General features: G+C 47.3%; 1 protein-coding gene across 1 annotated transcript in view; it reads left to right on the top strand.

Moving 5' to 3' along the window:
• Positions 1-4,788, top strand: part of CDHR3 (cadherin related family member 3) — a 65,332-nt gene extending 60,544 nt beyond the window's left edge. The window contains exons 17-19 of the mRNA XM_049642808.1: positions 325-356; positions 2,652-2,700; positions 4,129-4,788. Coding sequence (XP_049498765.1) covers positions 325-356; positions 2,652-2,700; positions 4,129-4,430 — 383 coding nt within the window. The 3' untranslated portion in view covers positions 4,431-4,788. The remainder of the gene's footprint in view (positions 1-324; positions 357-2,651; positions 2,701-4,128) is intronic.
• Positions 4,789-20,370: the final 15,582 nt, after the last annotated feature.

The following is a 20,370-nucleotide window of genomic DNA, read 5'->3' as shown; positions in this document are numbered from 1 at the left end:
GTATCAACCAGATCTTTCTGATCTTTCATTAAAAGGCTAATTTCCCAGGTCCAGGAATAGCAGTAAGTAGGAAAAGAGTAAAATCGTTTTTAAAATTCTGTGTATTATTATTGGTGTGTGTGTGTGTGTGTGTGTGTGTGTGTGTGTGTTTTTCTGAGAAGGTAGAAAGCTGTCAATAAACATGTCTACAGAGAACTAGCTCCTTGTCATGTCTGCAATACTAAGTTCAAAGCCTGTTTAAGAGAAATCCCATTGTGGAGGTAGAATTTTAAGGTCAATTTAGTGTCCAAGAAGCTTCACTCCTGTCTGTTCTATTCCCTGCAGAAATGAAGAATACAAAGAGAGGGGTTTTGGTGGTAAGTGTGCTGGCCATGGGGCAACAGGCTTGGGTGATGTGTGGTGGGGCACTCCCGTCCCCTCTCAGGCAGACCCTGCCACAGCCCCACGGGGGTGGGGTGGGGGGAGGTGGTATTTATCATTCAGAGAGACGCTTGTATTTGGCCACTGGAACAGATTGCTGTGTGACGAGCTCCTGATAGAATTTGTTCCCTCCACTGAACATGTCTGCTGATATATTTGCAGAAGAACTGGATTTCATAAATATGGAATAGTGGTGTTTATTATCTACACCAGCTCTCTGGGAGACTGAGCTGGGGGAGAAGAGCTGAAGACCACAACTGGAACTTCAGCCTTCAGTGGGATTTATTTTTTCCTTGCTGTTCCACAACCTTGAGGAAAAGTGATGGAGACAGAACATTGCTTGGGCCAGGGGTCGGCTCTGCACACTTGTCTGTATGATCTTGCAGACTCCCTTGGCCTCTTTAAGCTTTAAATTCCTCATCTGTAAAATGGGAGCAACACCTGCCCTGAGCTTGCAGGTGGGGAAATATTTTGAAAGTTGTTAGAGTCACATAAATGCAAAGTGATACAAGATAGTTGGAGAGTCTCCCCCCACCCTTACCTCCTTGTTTTTCTTTCTTTCTTTCTTTCTTTCTTTCTTTCTTTCTTTCTCCTTTTCTTTCTTTCTTTCCTTTTCTTTCTTTCTTTATTACTAAAATTTTTTTAAATTTATTTTTAATTAAAAAGATTTTTAATGTTTATTTATTTTTGAGAGAGAGAGAGAGTGTGAACAGGGGAAGGGCAGAGATAGAGGGAGACATGGAATCCGAAGCAGGCTCCAGGGTCTGAGCTGTCAGCACAGAGCCCGATGTAGGGCTTGAACCCATGAACTGCGAGATCGTAACCTGAGCTGAAGTTGGATGCTTAACCGACTGAGCCACACAGGCACTCCTATTTTTATTTTTTTTTTTAAGATTTTTAATTTATTTTGAGAGAGAGAGAGAGAGAGAGAGAGAGAGAATATTCCAAGCAGGCTCCACACCAGCAGTGCTGAACCCAGTGTGGGGCTCCAGCCCACAAACTGCAAGATCATGACCTGAGCTGAAATCGAGAGTCGGATGCTTAACTGACTGAGCCACCCAGGTGCCCCCCTCCTTGTTTTTCTTTACTGAACCTGATCTGCCCACTGAGAAGTGACAGAACTTGAAGGTGACTCCCCAAATCTCCCTCAGCCCCTGATAATAAGATTTTGTTGTGATCCCGGACCCATACATTTGGGGAATGACATGCACAACGAAGAAGACAGTCCAGGGCACCAAAATCTTTGCCTCAGGTCCATCACCTAAGTGTTTACATGTATGGGCCTGTCTACGAGCGTGAGAAAGAGCTGATCTCTTATCTCCTTAGCCTCATTGTCTAAGGCAATATCCCTGGTGATGCCACTCAGAGAGCACCTTAGAAATATGTAACATTAAATCAATCAATTAAATAAGTAGTCCCCATGGCCATAGAAGTGCAGCTGCTGAATTGTTTGAATGGATAAAACCCAGATGGTCTCCACTTCCTCTGTTTTTGGAGTGGAGTAGCCATGGGCCAGCGTGCAGATGATGGCCTGTGTGATGCAAACTGGTGCTGGAAAGGCCACAAGACTCTGAACACAGTCCTCATCAGCGTGCTAAAGAAGGGCATCACTGGAGGGCACCTTGGGAGGGAAGGGGGTGTTTCCGTGCTGACAGAGGTCAGGTCCTGGAGGGAGGCACAGAGAACAGGGGAAGAAAGAGATAAGGAGCACAAGGTCTCGGTAAGGGGGGCACGCCCAGCGGTAACATTGTATCAGCCGAGGAAAGGGGTCGCAGCCATAGCCCAACGCTGGGAGCATGTGAGTGCTCTCCTGTGCCCACCTTGCCCATCTGCCTGACAGATCCCACTCAGGCAAAGTAGATCTCAGCCAGGGTTGTATGGCATCTCTGCTCCACTTTCCGTGAAGCTGTAGCCTATCATTCACTCAGGGCAGGATGAATGTCCTCCCGCCCTCCCGGGCCCCCAGGGTGTGCCATATTCCTGCTCATGACCTTATCACTCTATATCGTCCACCTGTTGTCAATGGCGCCCACTGATTGCAAGCGTTGTGCAGGCAGTAACCACACCCGTCGTGTTCACTGCTGCGTCCTCGGCCTTTAGCACAGCGCCTATCAAATAGGCTAGTGTCAAGAAGGCCCTGGGTAAGGTACGCGGGCTGTGAATATGAGTGGCCTGGCCCTGGGGGGAGGAGTGTAGGGTTGTGCTTGAAGCTGTCTCTTTCTTCTCCATAGGAAACGATCCAGATGAACTCTGTCTTTGATGGAGAAGCCATCGACCCAGGTAATTAACTGGCAATGCCATCCGAAAGGTGTTTTTCACATTCCAGGTTGGTGGAGTCATGGAGGACCCCATCCAATCTCCTGCCCTCAACTCAGTTGGTCCATCATTCGGTTATGTCGCCTGACCTTTCCTGCTGCAACACAGCATGAGATCACCTCTGAGCAGAGCTGGCTGGCACATGCTCCAGCACATGACCATGTGTGAGGCCTCAGAGGATTTCCACCTGACGCCTCCTGCCCTCTCTCGCCTCCCTTCCCAAATCACAAACCAATTCAGTGGACTGGTGAATTCTGCCTGCTCTTTGGAGCTCAACCTCCTCCCCCGGTCCTTTCTGAATGCTCCTCACACCATCCTATTGGTAGTGAGAGATAGGGAGAAATGGCAGGCTTGGCTCCTTTTCCCCCTAGATCAGGGCCAAGAATTTCTTCTTGGTCGGCAAGATGAACATAAGGTAAAGCTGGCCTCCAGAGCTCCCGTCACCCCCATGAAATCAGCTCCAAATTTAGCTCCTTTACACACATCCCTCCACTTACAAAGGCTCAATTATAGATGTGAATAAAGGGAAGGAAACCAAACTCGGGAGGCAAGCGTGCTGGCTCCCTGCCACCCTCACATGCTAGCGGCTCGGTCCTTCTCGGAAGGATGGCTCCTCTCCAGGAGAGGCTGCTGCTGCTGCTGGAATTAAATTTCCCTCTATTATTAGGTACTTGTTACCATAATGTGCCCACATTAGCATAAGTGCTGGTGGGATCCCCTGCCGAGAGGCCACTCTTGCCGCAGGGAAATGGCAAGAGCCGGGGATCGCCTGAAACTCCAGCTTCTGGGGCAAAAGCCAGGGAGGGCCAAGGCTGCTACCTACATTTGTGGGTTGACAGAAGGAAAAAAAAAAGGTGGGGGCGGGGGGGGGATGAGCAAATTGAACTAATGTGAATAAACACACCAATTAGTGTCTGCCACGCTGACACAATAAAAATGGCTCCCTTGCACCATCTCAACAGAGGCCAGACTCAGTGTCCGCGTCTACCAATCTCTGCTAACCTAACATAAAAAAGCCCTTTCCTCCTTTCTCTATCTGGGATTCCGGGGGCTCTCAAAACAAACCCTTCAGAACATGATGGGTAACCCCATTAAAAACGGAACTGAATTTATCCAGAACTGACACGGAATTCAAGATTTATGTGGCTTTCTAATCTCGCAGCCGAGAGCCTGTCCTGAGCCTCCTCACCCAGGGAGGCATGATATTTGCTATCTGTGGGGTTGGAGCCCTGTAGCTCGCGGAAAGGGCGGGCTGGCAAAGTTTGTGCCATGATTGTGCCTAGTGCCTTTCAGCTTTCCCTCGGGGTAAGAACTGAGCGGGCTGGAGATGGAGGAAGAGAGCATCCTGAATTCCCTCGTTTATATGGTGGTTGCGTATTTTTTTCCCTCTAGTTACTGGGGCAGTATATGAATTCAACTCAAAAACTGGAGCCAGAAAGTGGAAAGATCCCTCAACCCAAATGCCAAGATGGCAAGAGCCCAGCCCCCACGGAGCTGCTCCAAGTAGACCTGTCGCAGGGGAAGGGGCCGGGCCACCCGGGAGCACCGGCGAGCAAGATGGGCTGAGCGGCAAAGCACAGGTTGAGGATGCAAACCCCAGTTCCAGAAACCAGGATGGCAAGCTCGGCACCCCCAAGAGCAGAAACACAGCCCTCACGAGCAGGGCTTCCCCCAAACTGCACCCAGGAAAGTAATGGGTACCTGGTTGTGGGGCCCACAGTGCAGCACAGCGGAGGGACCTTGATGGCCCTGGGATGCTGCTTCTCCCTAAATTCCATGAGGGCAGGTGTGGGAGTGCCTTAGGGGTGAAAACATGGTCTGAAGGGACTGGGAGATCCAGGGTCCCAAATGGAATGTTTAAAACAGACAGGGGTGGGGCGCCCGGGTGGCTCAGTCGGTTAAGCACCCGACTTCGGCTCAGGTCATGGTCTCACAGTTCATGGGTTTGAGCCCCACGTCGAGCTCTGTGCTGACAGCTCAGAGCCTGGAGCCTGCTTCTGATTCTGTGTCTCCTTCTCTCTCTGCCCACCCCCAGTCACACTCCGTCTGTCTCAAAAATAAATAAACATTAAAAAAAATTTAAACAGACAGGGGCTTGATTATCTAGTTGCCTTTTTCTGAGACAGCACAGGTGAAATTTCTCTCGGGTCTCTGTCCTCTGATCAGATGAACCGTTAGCTATTGGAGGAGGAACCGTGTTTCTTCTTCGTGGTGACTACTGGGAAGCTTCATTCGGTTCACCCCCTAGGAAGTGCTTAGGACTTCCGACATGAATGCTGAGGGCTCCCCTCACACCTGGTTTCATCTCGATTACCTGCCCTTTGTGTAGTATCACTCAGATTGCCTCCCTGATAAATACACTCAAAGCCACACGCCTTTGTAGTCACCTCAGATCTTTTTTGAAAGAAGCAGGCCAGAGGGAAAAAAAAATGGATGAATATATAATGAGTTATTCATCCAGGAAGAAGAACACACAACGCACACCTTTTTTTATTCTTCTTTTTTTATGGAGGTGTAACTTATATTCAATAAAGTGCACAGATCTAAGGTATTCCACTCATAATAGGCTCCCCTCAGAGATAACCACTATTCTGATCTTTATCATCATAGATTAGTATCGCCTTTTCGGAATTTCGCAGGAATGCAATCACACGAAACATGCGCTTTTGTGCCCTGCTTGTTGTACCCAGCATCACGTCTGTGAGATTCATCCGTGCTGCGCTGCGGATTAGTAATCCAGTTCTCCTCCACTGTGCGTCCTCCTCATTTGCAGGAGTATGCCTCAGTTTCTTTATCCATTCTGCACTTGGGCGGCCGCTTCCAGTATTTTACTATGATAAATCCCATCACTATGAACTTTCTTGTGCAGGTGTTTTGGTGAGCATAAACACTCGTGTCTTCTGAGCATGTGCCCACGAGGGGAATTGTTAGAGCCACTGCTGGGATCTGCGAAGAATTCCAAAGTTGGTGACTCGGATTTACACTTCCACCAGCAACGCCCAAGAGTTCCAATCGCTTTGGAATTGGTGTTGTCGGCCCTTTTAATCTTAGCCATCGGGTTAAAATTTCTCCGGAAACACAATCACTCTTTCTCAAAGCTGAAACAACACCCCCACCCCCACCCCCAGCTGTTGTGTTCCCAGTCCAACCACAAGAAAGGACCAGGCGAGAGTCTATTAGAGCAGCACCCCTCTCCCCTCTCCCAGTTGGGGAGCCAGATGAGAACTCCCAATTCTGCAAATGCAGAACTTCGAGGGAGCAGCTGTGTATTTACTGTGTGCCTCTGCACCCGTGCGACTTCTCAAGAGAAAGAAACATTAAAAAAAAAAAAAAAAAATGTCCCGTCCTGGCCTAGAGCAGGCGTGATTTATTAATAAGGGTTGGTTGCCGGGGAACTCCCTTGAATAGATTTAAATTTTGCAAAAGGAGGCAGAGCTGTTCATTTGTGGAGGTTAAAGTGGGTGAAGTGGCTGATTACCCATTTAAGACTCCACAAGTCTGTGCAGCCCTGAGTAAAATGCCTTCCTCAGAAGCTCTCAGCCTCAATGCAAGTAAAATGAGGCTCAGAGAAGGCTGAAGGGGGACCTAATAACTGTTTATGAGCCCATTAAGGATGATTAAAAGGAGAGCAGCAAGCATCTGTTCCCCCTTCTCCAGCGATGACAGGCCAAGAGGGAATCAGGCTTCTCGGCCAGAAGAAGGGATTTAAGTCGGGCACAGGGAGGGACCTCCTGAAGGCTGGGGTCTGTTTGAGGAGCTCAGAGTCTCCCCTGGTGATGGGCGGGAAGGGCCGTTTGTCTTCCAAAGCCCAAGATGTGAGCCCCAAGGAAGCCAAGACACAGGGTCAGCAGAGGCACTGGGCAAAATGTTCTTCGGCCAAGAGAAAATCTGCTCTTTCCCTTTGCATATTTGACTACCAGATTAAGAAAATCAGAAGTCTGAGGCCCAGGACTGAGGCCATTTGTTTTCTAACATTTACCAGGTTTGACGGGGCAAAAAAAAAAAAAAAATTATCTGAATAAAAGCCGGGGAGTCCTATGAATCTTGTGCAGATTTTCTCACATTTCCCTTTCGAGGGGCTTAAACACATATGGACTTATTGTAGCTAATGTTGAGTTGCCCCAGATTCTGAGTCATAAAATGGAGACAGAGATGTTCAGGGATTAGACCACAAAGGGACCCATAACTGTTGAGGGATCTGAAACCACGTGGCGAATGACGGAGTTCCAGTGGGGGGCACGGTGTTACAAGCACTCATGGCTCACGAAGAGAAACTGGGCAATGACACTTTTGCTCCTCAGAGCCCTCTTTCACATCGATACTTCTGTCACTTGCCTTTTAATGCAGTGTGCTTTGTGATGGCTCAGGAGACTGAAGCAACGAGATGAGTGAACATTGAAAATGGTCTCTATTGAAACTTGGCGTTTCTCATTCCAAACTTAATGTGCATGTTTATAACTCCCATTTGTCCAATAAATATTTATGGGGCATCTACTGTGAGCCAGGTGTTGATTCATTAGTAAACAGCTGCCCCGAATCCCTGCCCGTAAGAAGCTTGCATTCTGTCTGCCACGACTGACCTTGGCCTCTGCTGATAAGCCATCCCCAGAAGTTCTGTTCCCAATCCCATCCTGGCCTGTTTGTTTTTTGGTTCCTTGAGTGTTCTAGCCGAAAGATAGATGAACCCAAACTTTCCTGGAAGAACATATAACTCAGAACCATTTAAATATTTTTTTGTAAAAGACTTCACGCAGAGCCCTTTGTCAGAAAAGAGTTGAGGGGTGCCTGGGTGGCTCGGGTGGTTAAGCATCCGACTTTGGCTCAGGTCGTGATCTCACAGTTCATGAGTTCAAGCTCTATGTCAGGCTCTGTGCTGACAGCTCAGGGCCTGGAACCTGCTTCAGATTCATATCTTCCTCTCTCTCTGCCCCTCCCCCACTCATGCTCTGTCTCCTGCTCTCTCAAAAATAAACATAAAAAAAAAAAAAGAAAACAGTTGAGATACCTGAGTAGGGGGCCCCCAGCCTGGCATACATCTCCAAATGGCAGCACCGAGCCAGCTGGAACTTCCGTGTGTAGAGAATAGATGTATCCTGAGGCCAGTGAGACATCTGATGTGGGAACTCAGGGAAAAGGTCAAACATAGGAGGGATGGGGAGAGACTCAGACCCCCGAGACCTTCTTGTGTGTCACCTGCATTGGGGGCGAGATGTGGCTCCTGCCCTAAAAGGGCAAAATCCAACCAAAAAGATAACCACCTCATGGAGAAGACAGCCAGCTACCACACAGGTGCTTTGCGACGACGAAAGGAGCTGCCGAGGTCCTAAGTGCTGGAGAGAGCAGGTGTGGGCCACCGCAGCCTCTGAGTATAATGGGAGACCTGGAGCCTGAGGGGCTTAAAGGTAGAGATGAGTTCCAGGTGGGAGAAAAGAAAAATTTTGAGCAAAGGCCAAAGCATTCGGAGTCTCAGACTTCAATCAATTTTCTACCGGTGTTTGTCCTGTGTAACCTGAGTGAATAACCCCATAGATAGCCCACTGGATACCAGCAAGCACTCAACAAACATTTGTAGAGTTGGATTGAATCATGCAAGCTTGCCTTTAGTTTTCTACCCAGGTCACGTGGCAGAGTCACAGCATTTCTCACTAGATCTGGACAAACATGATAATCAACAGCAAACAGTCGCTGAGTGCCTACTAGGTACCAGACACTATTTCAGGCTCTGGGGAGATAGCAGTAAATAAAACAATGTTCTCACCGGTCCATATCCTGGCAAAGGATGAGAGACTGACGATGCAAATGAACAGTCACCAGACCATATATAAAAACAGAACTCTGACCCACAACCTGCGGGAAACTGCCCCCCCCCCCCATCTACAACAAGGGCACAGGAAGCCAGCCTTTTGTAAGTCAGACTTGCAGGAAGCCACATTGTGAGCTCTAGTAACAATCTAGGAAGGTAAATGATAACTTCTGTAACAATCTGCCCACAATGGCCAGGACTTGATTAATAACTGACACCTTCCCTCATTTTTATATCCACTTCCAATTTAGGACCAACCACAGAAAGCCAAATATCCACTCCTCACCAATCACCCTTCCAGTTAGCTCACCCGCGGCCTCCCCATGCCAACAGCCTCCAATCAGGGCACCTTTGGTCCAGTATTAAGCTTCCCTGCCTTAGTGACTCTGCTAAAATTCAAGTGATGGAGCTGAATCCCTTGCTACAGTGAGCTATGAATAAGTAGTAGCCTTTGCTTTTCTCATATGGTTGGTCTTCATTTATTTCCACAGGAATGATAGACAAGTGGATTATATATACACTATATATAATATATATAGATATTGTACATTATATACACTATATAATATGTGAGTATATATATATGGTGTGGGTATATACATATACATATATGTATATGTGTGTGTGTATGTGTGTGTGTGTATATATATATATATATATATATATATATATACACACCTCCATGCACAGTGTTAATGGTGGTAAATGCCATTGAAAAAAATGAATGGGGTCAGGGTTATGGAGGGTGGGGATAGCCACTCTAATGAGGGTGCTCAAGGAACGCCCCCATGATAAGATGAGAATCTATTGCTGGAAGTGGGGAAAGAGCCATGCAGGTAACTGGGAAGAGGCTCCAGGCTGGAAATACAAAGGCAAGGGCAAGCCAAGGATCAGTAGGAGGAACAGAGTGATGAGCATGAGGCCCAGAAGTGACTTCAGAGGGAGGCTTGTGGGGAAGTGGGCAATACATCTGTGGGGAAAGATTGGGAATGTGTCACCTGTGGGGCGTGTATGGTGAGGGGGTGGGGAATTGTGTGATCATCACGTAGGACTTCGTGGGCCCTTGTAAGGAATTTGGCTTTTACTCCAAGTATGATGGGAGCCTTTGCAGGGTTTTGAGGAGCAATAGAATTTATGGTTTTTTTAAGTTTATTTACTTGTTTTGAGAGAGGGAGAGAGAAAGCAGGTGAGGGACAGGGAAAAAGAAAGGTAAAGAATCCCCAGCAGTCTTCGTACTACGTGCTGAGCCCAATGGGGAGCTCAGTCTCACAAACTGTCAGATCATGACCTGAGCCAAAATCAAGAGTTGGATGCTTAACCTACTGAGCCACCCAGGTGCCCCGATGTAATTTATTTTTTCATTATTTATTTATTTAAAAAAAATTTAATGTTTATTTATTTTTGAGAGTGAGACAGACAGAGAGAGAAGGAGACACAGAATCTGAAGACAGGCTCCAGGCTCTGAGCTGTCAGCACAAAGCCCGACACAGGGCTCGAACTCACAAACCATGAGATCATGACCTGAGCCGGAGATGGACGCTTAACCGACCAAGCCACCCAGGCGCCTCATTATTTATTTTTTTTAAAGCATCTTTCTGATTGCTGACTTGAGAATAGACTTCTGGGAGGCAGGGAACAGGGCTGGAAGTAGAGAGACCAATTAAGTGGCTATTGGATTAATCCAGATATGAATGTCGGTGGGTTGGTCCAGGATGGCAGAGATGGAGGTGGTGGGTATGTGGAAATTTTACAGAACGTTTTTGAAGGAGTGTCTCATAAGTGAAAAAGTCCTGAGTTCTCTCAGGCCCTATTCCGTATTAGATAAAGGTGCCCCAGGAGGCTTTAGCCACTCCCTCAACGGAAGCTACCAGATACAGTTATTTCAGATAACACTGAACAGTTCCTCCTGAATGCGACTGTCCCCATGCCTACTCTGAGATCTGTTGCTTTCCGAGGATGGTGGTCATGTGTATGTTGGGCAAGAAAAGAGGACCCCTCAGTGTGTCTGTTGCACTGAACTCCCTGTCAACATTCCAAACGGGCTTCGATGAAACAGAGGAAACAGGCATAGACTTTCTAGGTCTGGAGTCTGTGCCCTGCCTTGGGAAACGTTGCAGGCACCTCATTCAACCTGAGCACTGCATGACATTTGTTCTCAGTCTGAAAAGGACAGTCATCCCCCTTACCCGTGGGGAATATGTTCCAAGTCCCACCCATGGATGCCTGAAATGGCGGATAGTGCCTAACACTGTATGTAATACTTTTTCCAATACATACATAAAGTTTCTGATAAAGTTTAATTTATAGAATAGGCATAGTAAGAGACTAATAACAATAACTAATAGTAAAATACAACAATTATATCAATATACACACATCAATAAAAGTTATGTGAATATGGTCTCTCTTTCTCTCTCTCTCTCAAAATATTTTACTCTCCTATAAAAAAAATCTTACTGTCCTGTCCTCCTTCTTGTGATGACATGAGATGAAGTCACGTGAATGTGGGCATTGTGACACTGGGCTACCACCAAAACTTCTGACGATAAACCAGAAGGAGAATCATTGCTTCTGGACCACAGTCCACCACAGGTAACCAAAATCTCAAAAAACAAAGTCGCAGACAAGGGCTGACTATTGTACAGTTCTTCTTCTTCTTCTTTTTAAATGTTTATTTATTTTTGGAGAGAGAGAGCACGAGTGGGGCAGGGACAGAGAGAGAGGAGGGCAGAGGATCCGAAGCAGGCTCTGTGCTGACAGCAGCAAGCCCGATGCAGGGCTCGAACTCATGAACTGTGAGATCATGACCTGAGCCGAAATCGAAGGCTCAACCAACTGAGCTACCCAGGCGCCCCATGATCAAATACCTTTCACCTGGAGACCTGGGCTGTAGGAAAAAATTGATCCCTGTGACTCCCCAGAGCGTCTAAGTTCTTAGGAAACTTGTCTGCTTAGAGGGAAAAAGGGAGATGAGTATGTCTGGCAAAAACTGGAGCTTTACTTGTGATTAGATTTTTAGAGACAGTTCTAACTTCACATGGTATATCCTACTATCCTCATGAGCACAAACCATAATTATCAGCCCTGATTTTTGGTTTGGGAAACATGATCCCTGTAAACCTTAAGACCAAGGCAAAGCATGCTTGTGAACTTTGCATCCGAGGCTGGCCCGGTGCCGGAGGCGAGCATTCAGGCTGAGCCCCAGCGTCCTCAGCAGCCCTTTGATTTCCGTGGCACCGAGAAAACTCTGCAGCTGCCGTAGCCCCTTCAGAACCAGGCACAGCTGAGGGAGGGAAGCTGGTTAAGATGATTTATAGGCGAGGCTCACGAGAGCTCCACTCCCGCACTGCCCATCTCGTTTATCCGTCCGCGGTCAAAGCATACTCCAGCTGGCATGCTAAGCGGTCCTTTTTTGTGCGTGTGACAATTTCATTATTCATATTGTGATTTAATTCACGTACCATAAAACTCAGTGGTTTTCAGTGTCTTCACAAAGTTGTGCAACCATTACCACTATCTAATTCTAAAATATTTTCATCTCCCTCCAAATAAACCCAATCCCATAAATAGTCATTCCCCAGTTCCAGGCCCTGGTACCTCCTAATTCATCGCTATGGATTTGTCTACTCTGGACATTTTGCATAAATAGAATCATAGAATATTTGTCCTTTTGTGTCTTGGCTTATTTCACTTAGCATAATGTTATCAAGATCCATTTCTGTTGCAGCAGACAGCCGTAGTTCGTTCCCTATAGTGGCTGAGTGATGTTCTACTGGATAAGCATACCACATCCAGTCAGCAGTTGGTGGATATTTGAGTTGTTTCTACCTCTCAGCTGTTACGAATAATGTTGCAATGAACGTTCATGTACAAGTTCTTACGCAGACACATGTTCTGATTGCACAAATTAAAAAAATTTTTTTAACGTTTGTTTGTTTTCAAGGCAGAGGGAGACAGTGCATGAGCAGGGAAGGGGCAGAGAGAGAGGGAGACACAGAATCTGAAGCAGACTCCAGGCTCTGACCTGTCAGCACAGAGCCCGACGCGGGGCTCAAACTCGTCAACTGTGAGATCTTGACCTGAGCTGAAGTCAGATGCTCAACCGACTGAGCCACCCAGGCGCCCCTGATTGCACAAATTTTTAAAGAAAGTGAGACAGCCCTCGCCCCATCCAGGTTGTGGTATGGGGCATTCAGCCCTTCCCAGATCCTATCTACTGTGGCATGAGGAGTCTGGGGGTGGTCTGGAGTGTGGGTTGACCTCACTGAGCTTCTTGATGGCAGCTTCCTCTGCACGTGAGTGGTCTGCAGACTATGTGTCCACCAACCTCAGGATGGCAGGTATGTGTCTAACATGTGTTGGGCACGCTGCCTACACGAACTCCAATCCTCCCAGCATTCCGTTGAGGATGGTCCCATCACCTGCATTTTACAGATGAGAAAGCTGAGGGCTGGAGCGATGAGGAAACTTGCCCAGAGGTCAAGGAGCCAGGATACCAGCTTCTAAGTGGGAAGGGTTCAGCGATTTGCCTGCCGGTGGGGAAAGGTGTCAGATGACTCAACATGAAGGTGGATCCACGGACTGACTCTCTTCCCTTGAAGTCCAAGCCTTCTCTGGGCTGCAGAAATCAATACCAGTGCACGGGTGCAGTGTCAATACCAGCTTTTGGACCAGCAGGTGTGATCCAAGAGTGTCATCTCCCACCTGGCTTGGGTTGGCCTGGCTTGGGATGGGATCTGAAATGGCCCCTGGCCTCCGAGAGTCCTGCCAAGCCCAGAGCATGAGCCTTTGGGCTGCTAAAAGGCAGTCTATTCTTTCCTCTGTTCTGTACACATTCCCTACCTGTCTGCTGCTCAACAAAAGCAGTCTCGTCTTGGCTATGAGTATTCTAGTGCCTTCCAAAGACAGTAAATCAAGATCTGGGTCACTCAGCAACAGTCCCCTTCTTCCAAAGGCAGATGGGACTGCAGTTACTAATCTGGACCAGCAGGGGCTCTTTTTACCATTTAGCTTCTTCCCACAGAGTGGTCTAGAAATGCCTCTGGTAACAGACCGGATCTGCCTTCTTTCCACCTTTCCCCAAGCTTTCCAGGGTATGTGGCCTCAGGGCCTGCACAGCAGCCGCAGGGTACCCACAGTCAGGATTCTGCCCTGTGGTCATCCACGAAAACCCACAGTAGCAGTGTGGTAGCTGGAAACCAGGGAGTGGTGTACCAAACCTTCTCGAGGGGGGAGTGAGTCTCCACCCACAAGTGGCCTTTTCCCAGAAGGCCCCAGGACAGCTATCGGGGCATTTTGCCAAGCAAGCTATTGCTATTGACCAAGACAGATCCCAGCTGGGCTCAGAACAACTTCATCACTGTTGACGTGAGTAGAGAGGATTAGAATCAGCGGTAGTGACTGGCATCTCTGACTAAATGCCCTCAGATTTTGTTTCCTTAAGACACCATCTTGCCATGGATTCAGGAGATGAGGGCCTAAGTTCTATACCTTTGGCTGAGTGTGTGGGGTTTTTTTTGTTTTTTGTGTTAATTTTATTGATAATTTATTTTTATTTTATTTATTTATTTATTTATTTATTTATTTATTTATTTATTTAGAGAACAGGGAGACACAGACAGAGAGAGGGAGACAGAGAACCCCAAGCAGGCTCTGCACTGTCCGATACGGGGCTTGAATTCATGAACCGTGAGATCACGACCAGAACCGAAATCAACAGTCAGACCCTTAACTGACGGAGACACCCAGGCGCCCCTGGCTGAGTGTGTGTTAATGTGTCTGTGTAAGTGTCCATGTAATAATAATTAAAATCACTTTGCATTTATAGAATGCTTGCAATGTGCAAGGTCCCTTGGGGTCCTTTGTACTCATGGTTTTATTTAATATATGCATCTGGAGGTACTATCAAATTTACTTATGAAGAACTGAGGCTCAGAAAGCTCTCACAGCGAAGTAAGGCCAAAGGTCTCAGAGCCAGTAAGTAGCAGAGGGAGGTGGGGTCTGAAAACAGGTGCAGCTTCTAACCCCTTTATGCCGGAACTAGGGTCAGGAATTCCTGGGAAGATAGCTTAGCCTCTTGTTGCTCCCTCTGCAACACCGCCTTAATTTCGTGACTGCTTTGGAAGGAGGGGGCAAGGTCAGGGCTCGAATCAGAAGGGGAAGGGGGAGGTGTAAGGTGAGGATGGCATCTGCAAGCTAGTTTATGTGGGAGCTGGTTTGGGTGCCTTGAAATTCACCAGGACAAGGCTTCTAGGATGGTACCCTCTCTGCACAGAGCCCCCGAGGGCTCATTAGTGTCACCAGGCACTGGGAGAGAAAGATAAAAAGGGGGATGAAGAGGCAAAAAGGGAGGGGGAGAGCAGGCAGAGGCCAGGGTTGCTCCCAGGAGGAAAGAAAGAGGTGGCATTGTAGCTGGCGGTCCAGAGACCCCTTCCCTTGGAACCTCCTGCCTGGGGGCTGGTAGAGCAAGCGCGGTCTTCATTCTTTCAAGCAGGGCCAACAAAGGACAGCTGAATCACAGGATTTCTCAAGAAATAAAAATTCCTAGCACACCCCTGGGGCCTCGGGGAGGAAAACTGACAACGTGTTGATTGAAAACAGACCGGGCTGATGTGGCCCGCAGCGCGGGGCCAGGCTCTCGCGGGTTCACAGCGACACCTAGTGGTTTTCCTGAGCACCTGCCACCGCGTGGAAACGGCCAGACCTGTGGTAGGTCGCGAGAGAGTATTTGGGGTCTAGACCAGACATTTCCTCTTTTCCCTTGCTGTCAAATCCCATATTTTTCTTTGTGGAACATTTCTGTACTCTGAGGAGAATTCCACACATCCCCAACGTGGAAGGCCAGTTATGTACATCCAACTGACTGCCCTGGCTTGATTTTCGGAGGTGGTCATAATTTCCTCCGAATTTATCATTTTCATTTGTTAAATATAATTAAACGTATATAATGGTGATACCTTTAAAAGACTTTTACACAGATGAGTGATCTGATCAGAGACCTTTCTTTACCAGACTACATGTTTGGAAAATATAATGACTATACTCCTGTATTAACTCAAAGACCTCAGCTTCCAAAGTGACCCTGATCAGTAAGCCTGTAAAAATGAAAACTATGCATCTCTTTCTGGATAATGGTGCTTGGACATTTTCATTCCTGTCCTTGCATCATGTTGCTGCAGTTAATCTTTGGCTAATATACTTGTCTGAAGGCTCCCTGGGGCAGAGTATGTCCAGTGTTAGTACAATAGTACAATGCATGGGACATAGTTGATACTCAAAATCTATTTCTTTTGTTTGGTTTTGGTTTTGTTTGTTTGTTTGTTTGTTTTCAGAGAGAGAGTGCACATATGCGAATGGTGGAGAGGGGCAGAGAGAGAATCCCAAACAGGCTCCACACTGTCAGTACAGAGCCTGACACGGGGCTCAATCCCATAAATCATAAAGTCATACCTGAGCAAGATCAAGAGTCAGATGCTCAACCAACTAAGCCCCTCAGGCACCCCTCTTTTTTTTTTTTAAGTTCATTTATTTAAGTAATCTCCACACCCAACGTGGGGCTTGAACTCACAACCCTGAGATCAAAAGTCCCATGTTCCCCCAACTGACCCAGCCAGGTGCCCCTCAAAATCTATTTCTTAAGTGAATAACTTGAGCTCCTGAGAGCAGTGGGGAGCCACAGGAGGGAAGTCTCCTGGAAAGTGCTGCTTTAGGATTCCAAACTCTGAAGGAAATTTATCACATGGGGAAGCTTCTTGTCAATGGCTGGGGATGGTCTGTGGTTAAACAGTAGCCGGATGTGGCATTTGTAAAGACTGTAAAAAGGCCCGTTAAATGTCTGTGGGTTGGCAGTCCTAGGAGGGCTCCGCGTGACCATGCTTTATGGGCACCTTCAAAATCCTCCCTGAAGACTTTCCTTCTGAAGAAGAAATCTCAAGCTTCTGTGATCCAATCTGGCTGGGAAGGAAACACTACCCCACACTGCATTTTATCCAGACTGTGATGGCCAAATTACTTGTGTTAACTGCCTTCCATTGGTTGCAAAAATCAGAGACGCACCGATTTTACTGGCAGGACGCATGTGGCAGTAAAGAGTCTTGGCCCCATGGCTTGATTTCTCTGGAACCCAGAAGACACAGAAGACCTGACTGTCTGAAGTGTGGTGTAGTGGATGTGGCTCATACTGGTGCCAGCCCAGCATTGCTTGAATAGCCTTTCTAAGTTAGGAAAGTAGGCCATGTTTCAGGCATTACTTCACCAGGGTGGAGATCAGAACTCAGTTTCCCAGACTAACTCTGCAGCTGCAACAGAGGCATGTGTCCCAGGCTCTGCCAATTGGAAGTAACAACACGAACCTTCAATACGGAAGAATGAAAAGCAAGGAAGCAGCTGCTGCATGGGGTTGCATCTTGATGGGGGGTGGAGCACGGCAGGGGACATGGAGACCCCTGGAGGCAGCAGGGGCAGAGATGCTCCCCGTAGGAAGAGGCCAGGGCAGCGGGCTCAAGCCTGTCCCTGGACAGACTGGGTGGGGACCAGGGTATTATTCATGGCTGCAGAGTCTCATGCCCCATTCTCTGATTCTGCCAGAGATTCCAGGAGCTACTAATATCCTTTAAGACATTCTTTTTCTGTTGAGACTAGAGTGCATTTTATTGTTTGTAGATAAAAACTCTCATTAATAAACCCGTTACTGGGGCGCCTGGGTGTCTCAGTCGGTTAAGCGTTCGACTTCGGCTCAGGTCATGATCTCATGATTCATGGGTTCGAGCCCTACATCTGGCTCTGTGCAGACAGCTCAGAGCCTGGAGCCTGCTTGGGATTTCGTGTCTCCCTCTCTCTCTGCCCCTACCCCGCTCATGCTCTGTCTCTCTCTCTCTCTCAAAAATAAATAAACATTAAAATAAATAAATAACCCATTATTAATAAATCAAAAATATAGTTAGTCCTCTCTCATGGAGCTGGGATCAGAAAATTATTCAACATTAGCTATAGGAGGTTAACGTCAGGAGTTCAAGGATCACTACTCCAGAGAGATTGTACTCAGATGTTTTGTTTGGGGTTAAGGTGGATATCTGTTGTTAGTGCCTGTTCAACATCCCTCCAGTAACAGCCATTTTCTATATTAGGCTCTGTGTCCTGGTGGGGCTGACATCATGCTGAACACATGATCTAGGCCAGGCCAATCAGATTGCAGCTTCTCCCTGGTCCCAGTGATTGGTTCAGAAGTTGATACATGTCCCATGGCAGACCAATGACAGCTGTCCCTGGGACTTGTGCAATACTTCTAGGAATTACTCTTTGCCTGCTGAGGCTGCTAAGCCATAAGGAGGGAAGCGTGAAGCATGAAGCCGATGCTGACCACCTTGTCAAGTGTGGGAAGAGCCTGCCAACCAAAGCATAAAGCCACCTGGAGGAAAGCAGAGTAAGAGAGAAGGGCTAACTCCTAATGCTATTGTACATTTGGATGCAGCCATGACTAAAGTCAGTTCTGTGAGCCATTATGTGAGCCATCTAGTTCCTTCATAAGTTCCTTTGAGTTGAGTTTCTGTCACTTGAAACCAAGAGGGTCCTAATACAGTGGTGCACATTCATATCCTAGAATTTGGGGCAAGTCTTTAAAGGGATTAAATGACATCCCTGCTTGTCATCCCATTCACTTGGTTACTCTTCAAGCCCTCAAATATCCCTTATTTGAGGATAAGTGCTATGGCCCCAACTGCTGTCTTCTATACTCACGGGACCAAACTTGCACACATTCTATGAAACCTGGGGCTCCTTTGCACACTTTGTCATTATGCTCTAGCTCTCCCCTCCCGTGTGGCCACTTGGGATTCTCCCATTCTGCCTGAGGCACTCCTTTCAACATTCTGTCTGACAAACACTGTTTAGCAATACACATCTTCGGTTGCAAAAAAAGGTACATCCTCCATCCTGTGCACAATGTGGTACCCACCTGTGAGGGTACATTGCCAACCCGCGTGCAGGGATACTTGCTCTGGCATCAGTGTGACTTAGTGACTGCACTCCTCATGCACCTCTTCTAAGGGTTCTTGTCCTGCTACCAGCTGGCTCATTTTCTCTTTATTTCCAAAATCAATTCCCTAAGAGGGAAAGATATAATTTGACTGATCTACTTTTGCTGATTCTAATTCTCATTTGGGCAGGGCTGGTTGACCTGGGCTTCATCAGACAGTACCAGCCAGTCTGTGGGTAGCACATCCTGGGCGAGACATCACTCTTGTCCAATCACACGTGGCCAAGAGAGGATCACGTGGCAAAAGCACTCAAACACTGGATGAGAAACAGCTGGAAGCACTTCCCTCCTTGGGGGCTGTGACTGGGGCAGTTTTTCTTAGCTAGGAATCATGGGTATGATAGCTTCCATGATCCACGTGTCTGGTACCTTCTCCTATCCTAAAATTATGATGGCGAAAGGAGTGGGGACATTCATAATCATTGTAAAGGGTTGGCTTCACCTTCAACACCTCTGTTCTTTCTGCATCACACATTTTATTTTCCTATAAGCCAAAGGCTGCCCAGGTTTATGCTCTCTGGAGGACTCTGGGGAGAGAGGGGTTGCTGAGCATCATTTTAATACTCCTTTTCCCTGACACAGAGCACCCAGCTGCCACCTGGTTTATTCTGTAGTGTTCCACCAACCCTCTAAAGGCCAACTCCAGAGGCTCCAGCTTCAAGCCAAAGTGCTTTCAAAATCACCAGGAGGGGGCATGTGGCTGGCTCAGTCAGTGAAGCGTACAACTCTTGATCTCGTGGCTATAAGTTCGAGCCCCATGTTGGGTAAAGATTACTTAACGTCTTTTAAAAAATAACAACTGGGGCGCCTGGGTGGCGCAGTCGGTTAAGCGTCCGACTTCAGCCAGGTCACGATCTCGCGGTCCGTGAGTTCGAGCCCTGCATCAGGCTCTGGGCTGATGGCTCGGAGCCTGGAGCCTGTTTCCGATTCTGTGTCTCCCTCTCTCTGACCCTCCCCCGTTCATGCTCTGTCTCTCTCTGTCCCAAAAATAAATAAAATAAATAAATAAATAAATAAATAAAAATAAAAAATAACAACAACGAAATACACACACACACACACACACACACACACACAAAACCACAAAAAAACCCAGGAGGTTCATACCTTGGAGGCCTATCTCAGGCCATATCAACTTGGAGTTTCCCTTGGCCTGGCACTGTCCCTGGTTGGGCTGGAGTGTTATACTGGGAAAGCGGCTTCTCTGCCTGGACCTCTCTGCCTGCACTGACTTCTGTCCAGGCCTAGAATGCTGTCCCAATAGTCTAATTCCTCCTTGTATTTGAAGGCTCCTAGAATCCTAGAGACATGACTTCTCAAACCTCAGTAGCTCATTTCTCTAACACTTCCAGATCTTTGTTCAAACTTTATTTATTTAATCCACCAAATTCTGAAGACTCTTTTCAGTTTGCTGCCAAACACTGTCTCAAGAGAAAAAAATGGTCTCTAGTCAATGTGAATGCCACCAAACTGACCTGTCCCCACTGTGGAGAAGACATAGCTTAGTGATAAAGAATGTCGGCTCTGATACTAGATAGACTTGGTGTCACAATGAGATACCACCTCACACCTGTCAGAATGGCTAACATTAACAACTCAGGCAACAACAGATGTTGGCAAGGATGCAGAGAAAGAAGAACCCTTTTGCACTGCTGGTGGGAATGCAAACTGGTGCAGCCACTCTGGAAAACAGTATGGGAGGTTCCTCAAAAAATTAAAAATGAAGGGTACTATGGGTACTATGACCCAGCAATTGCACTACTGGGTATTTATCCAAGGGATACAGGTGTGCTGTTTC

Source organism: Panthera uncia, chromosome A2 (genome assembly GCF_023721935.1).
Source record: "Panthera uncia isolate 11264 chromosome A2, Puncia_PCG_1.0, whole genome shotgun sequence".
In the NCBI taxonomy this organism is placed as follows: domain Eukaryota; kingdom Metazoa; phylum Chordata; class Mammalia; order Carnivora; family Felidae; genus Panthera; species Panthera uncia.
Note: the sequence above shows the minus strand (reverse complement) of the source record. Positions and strands in the feature narration are given on the sequence as shown.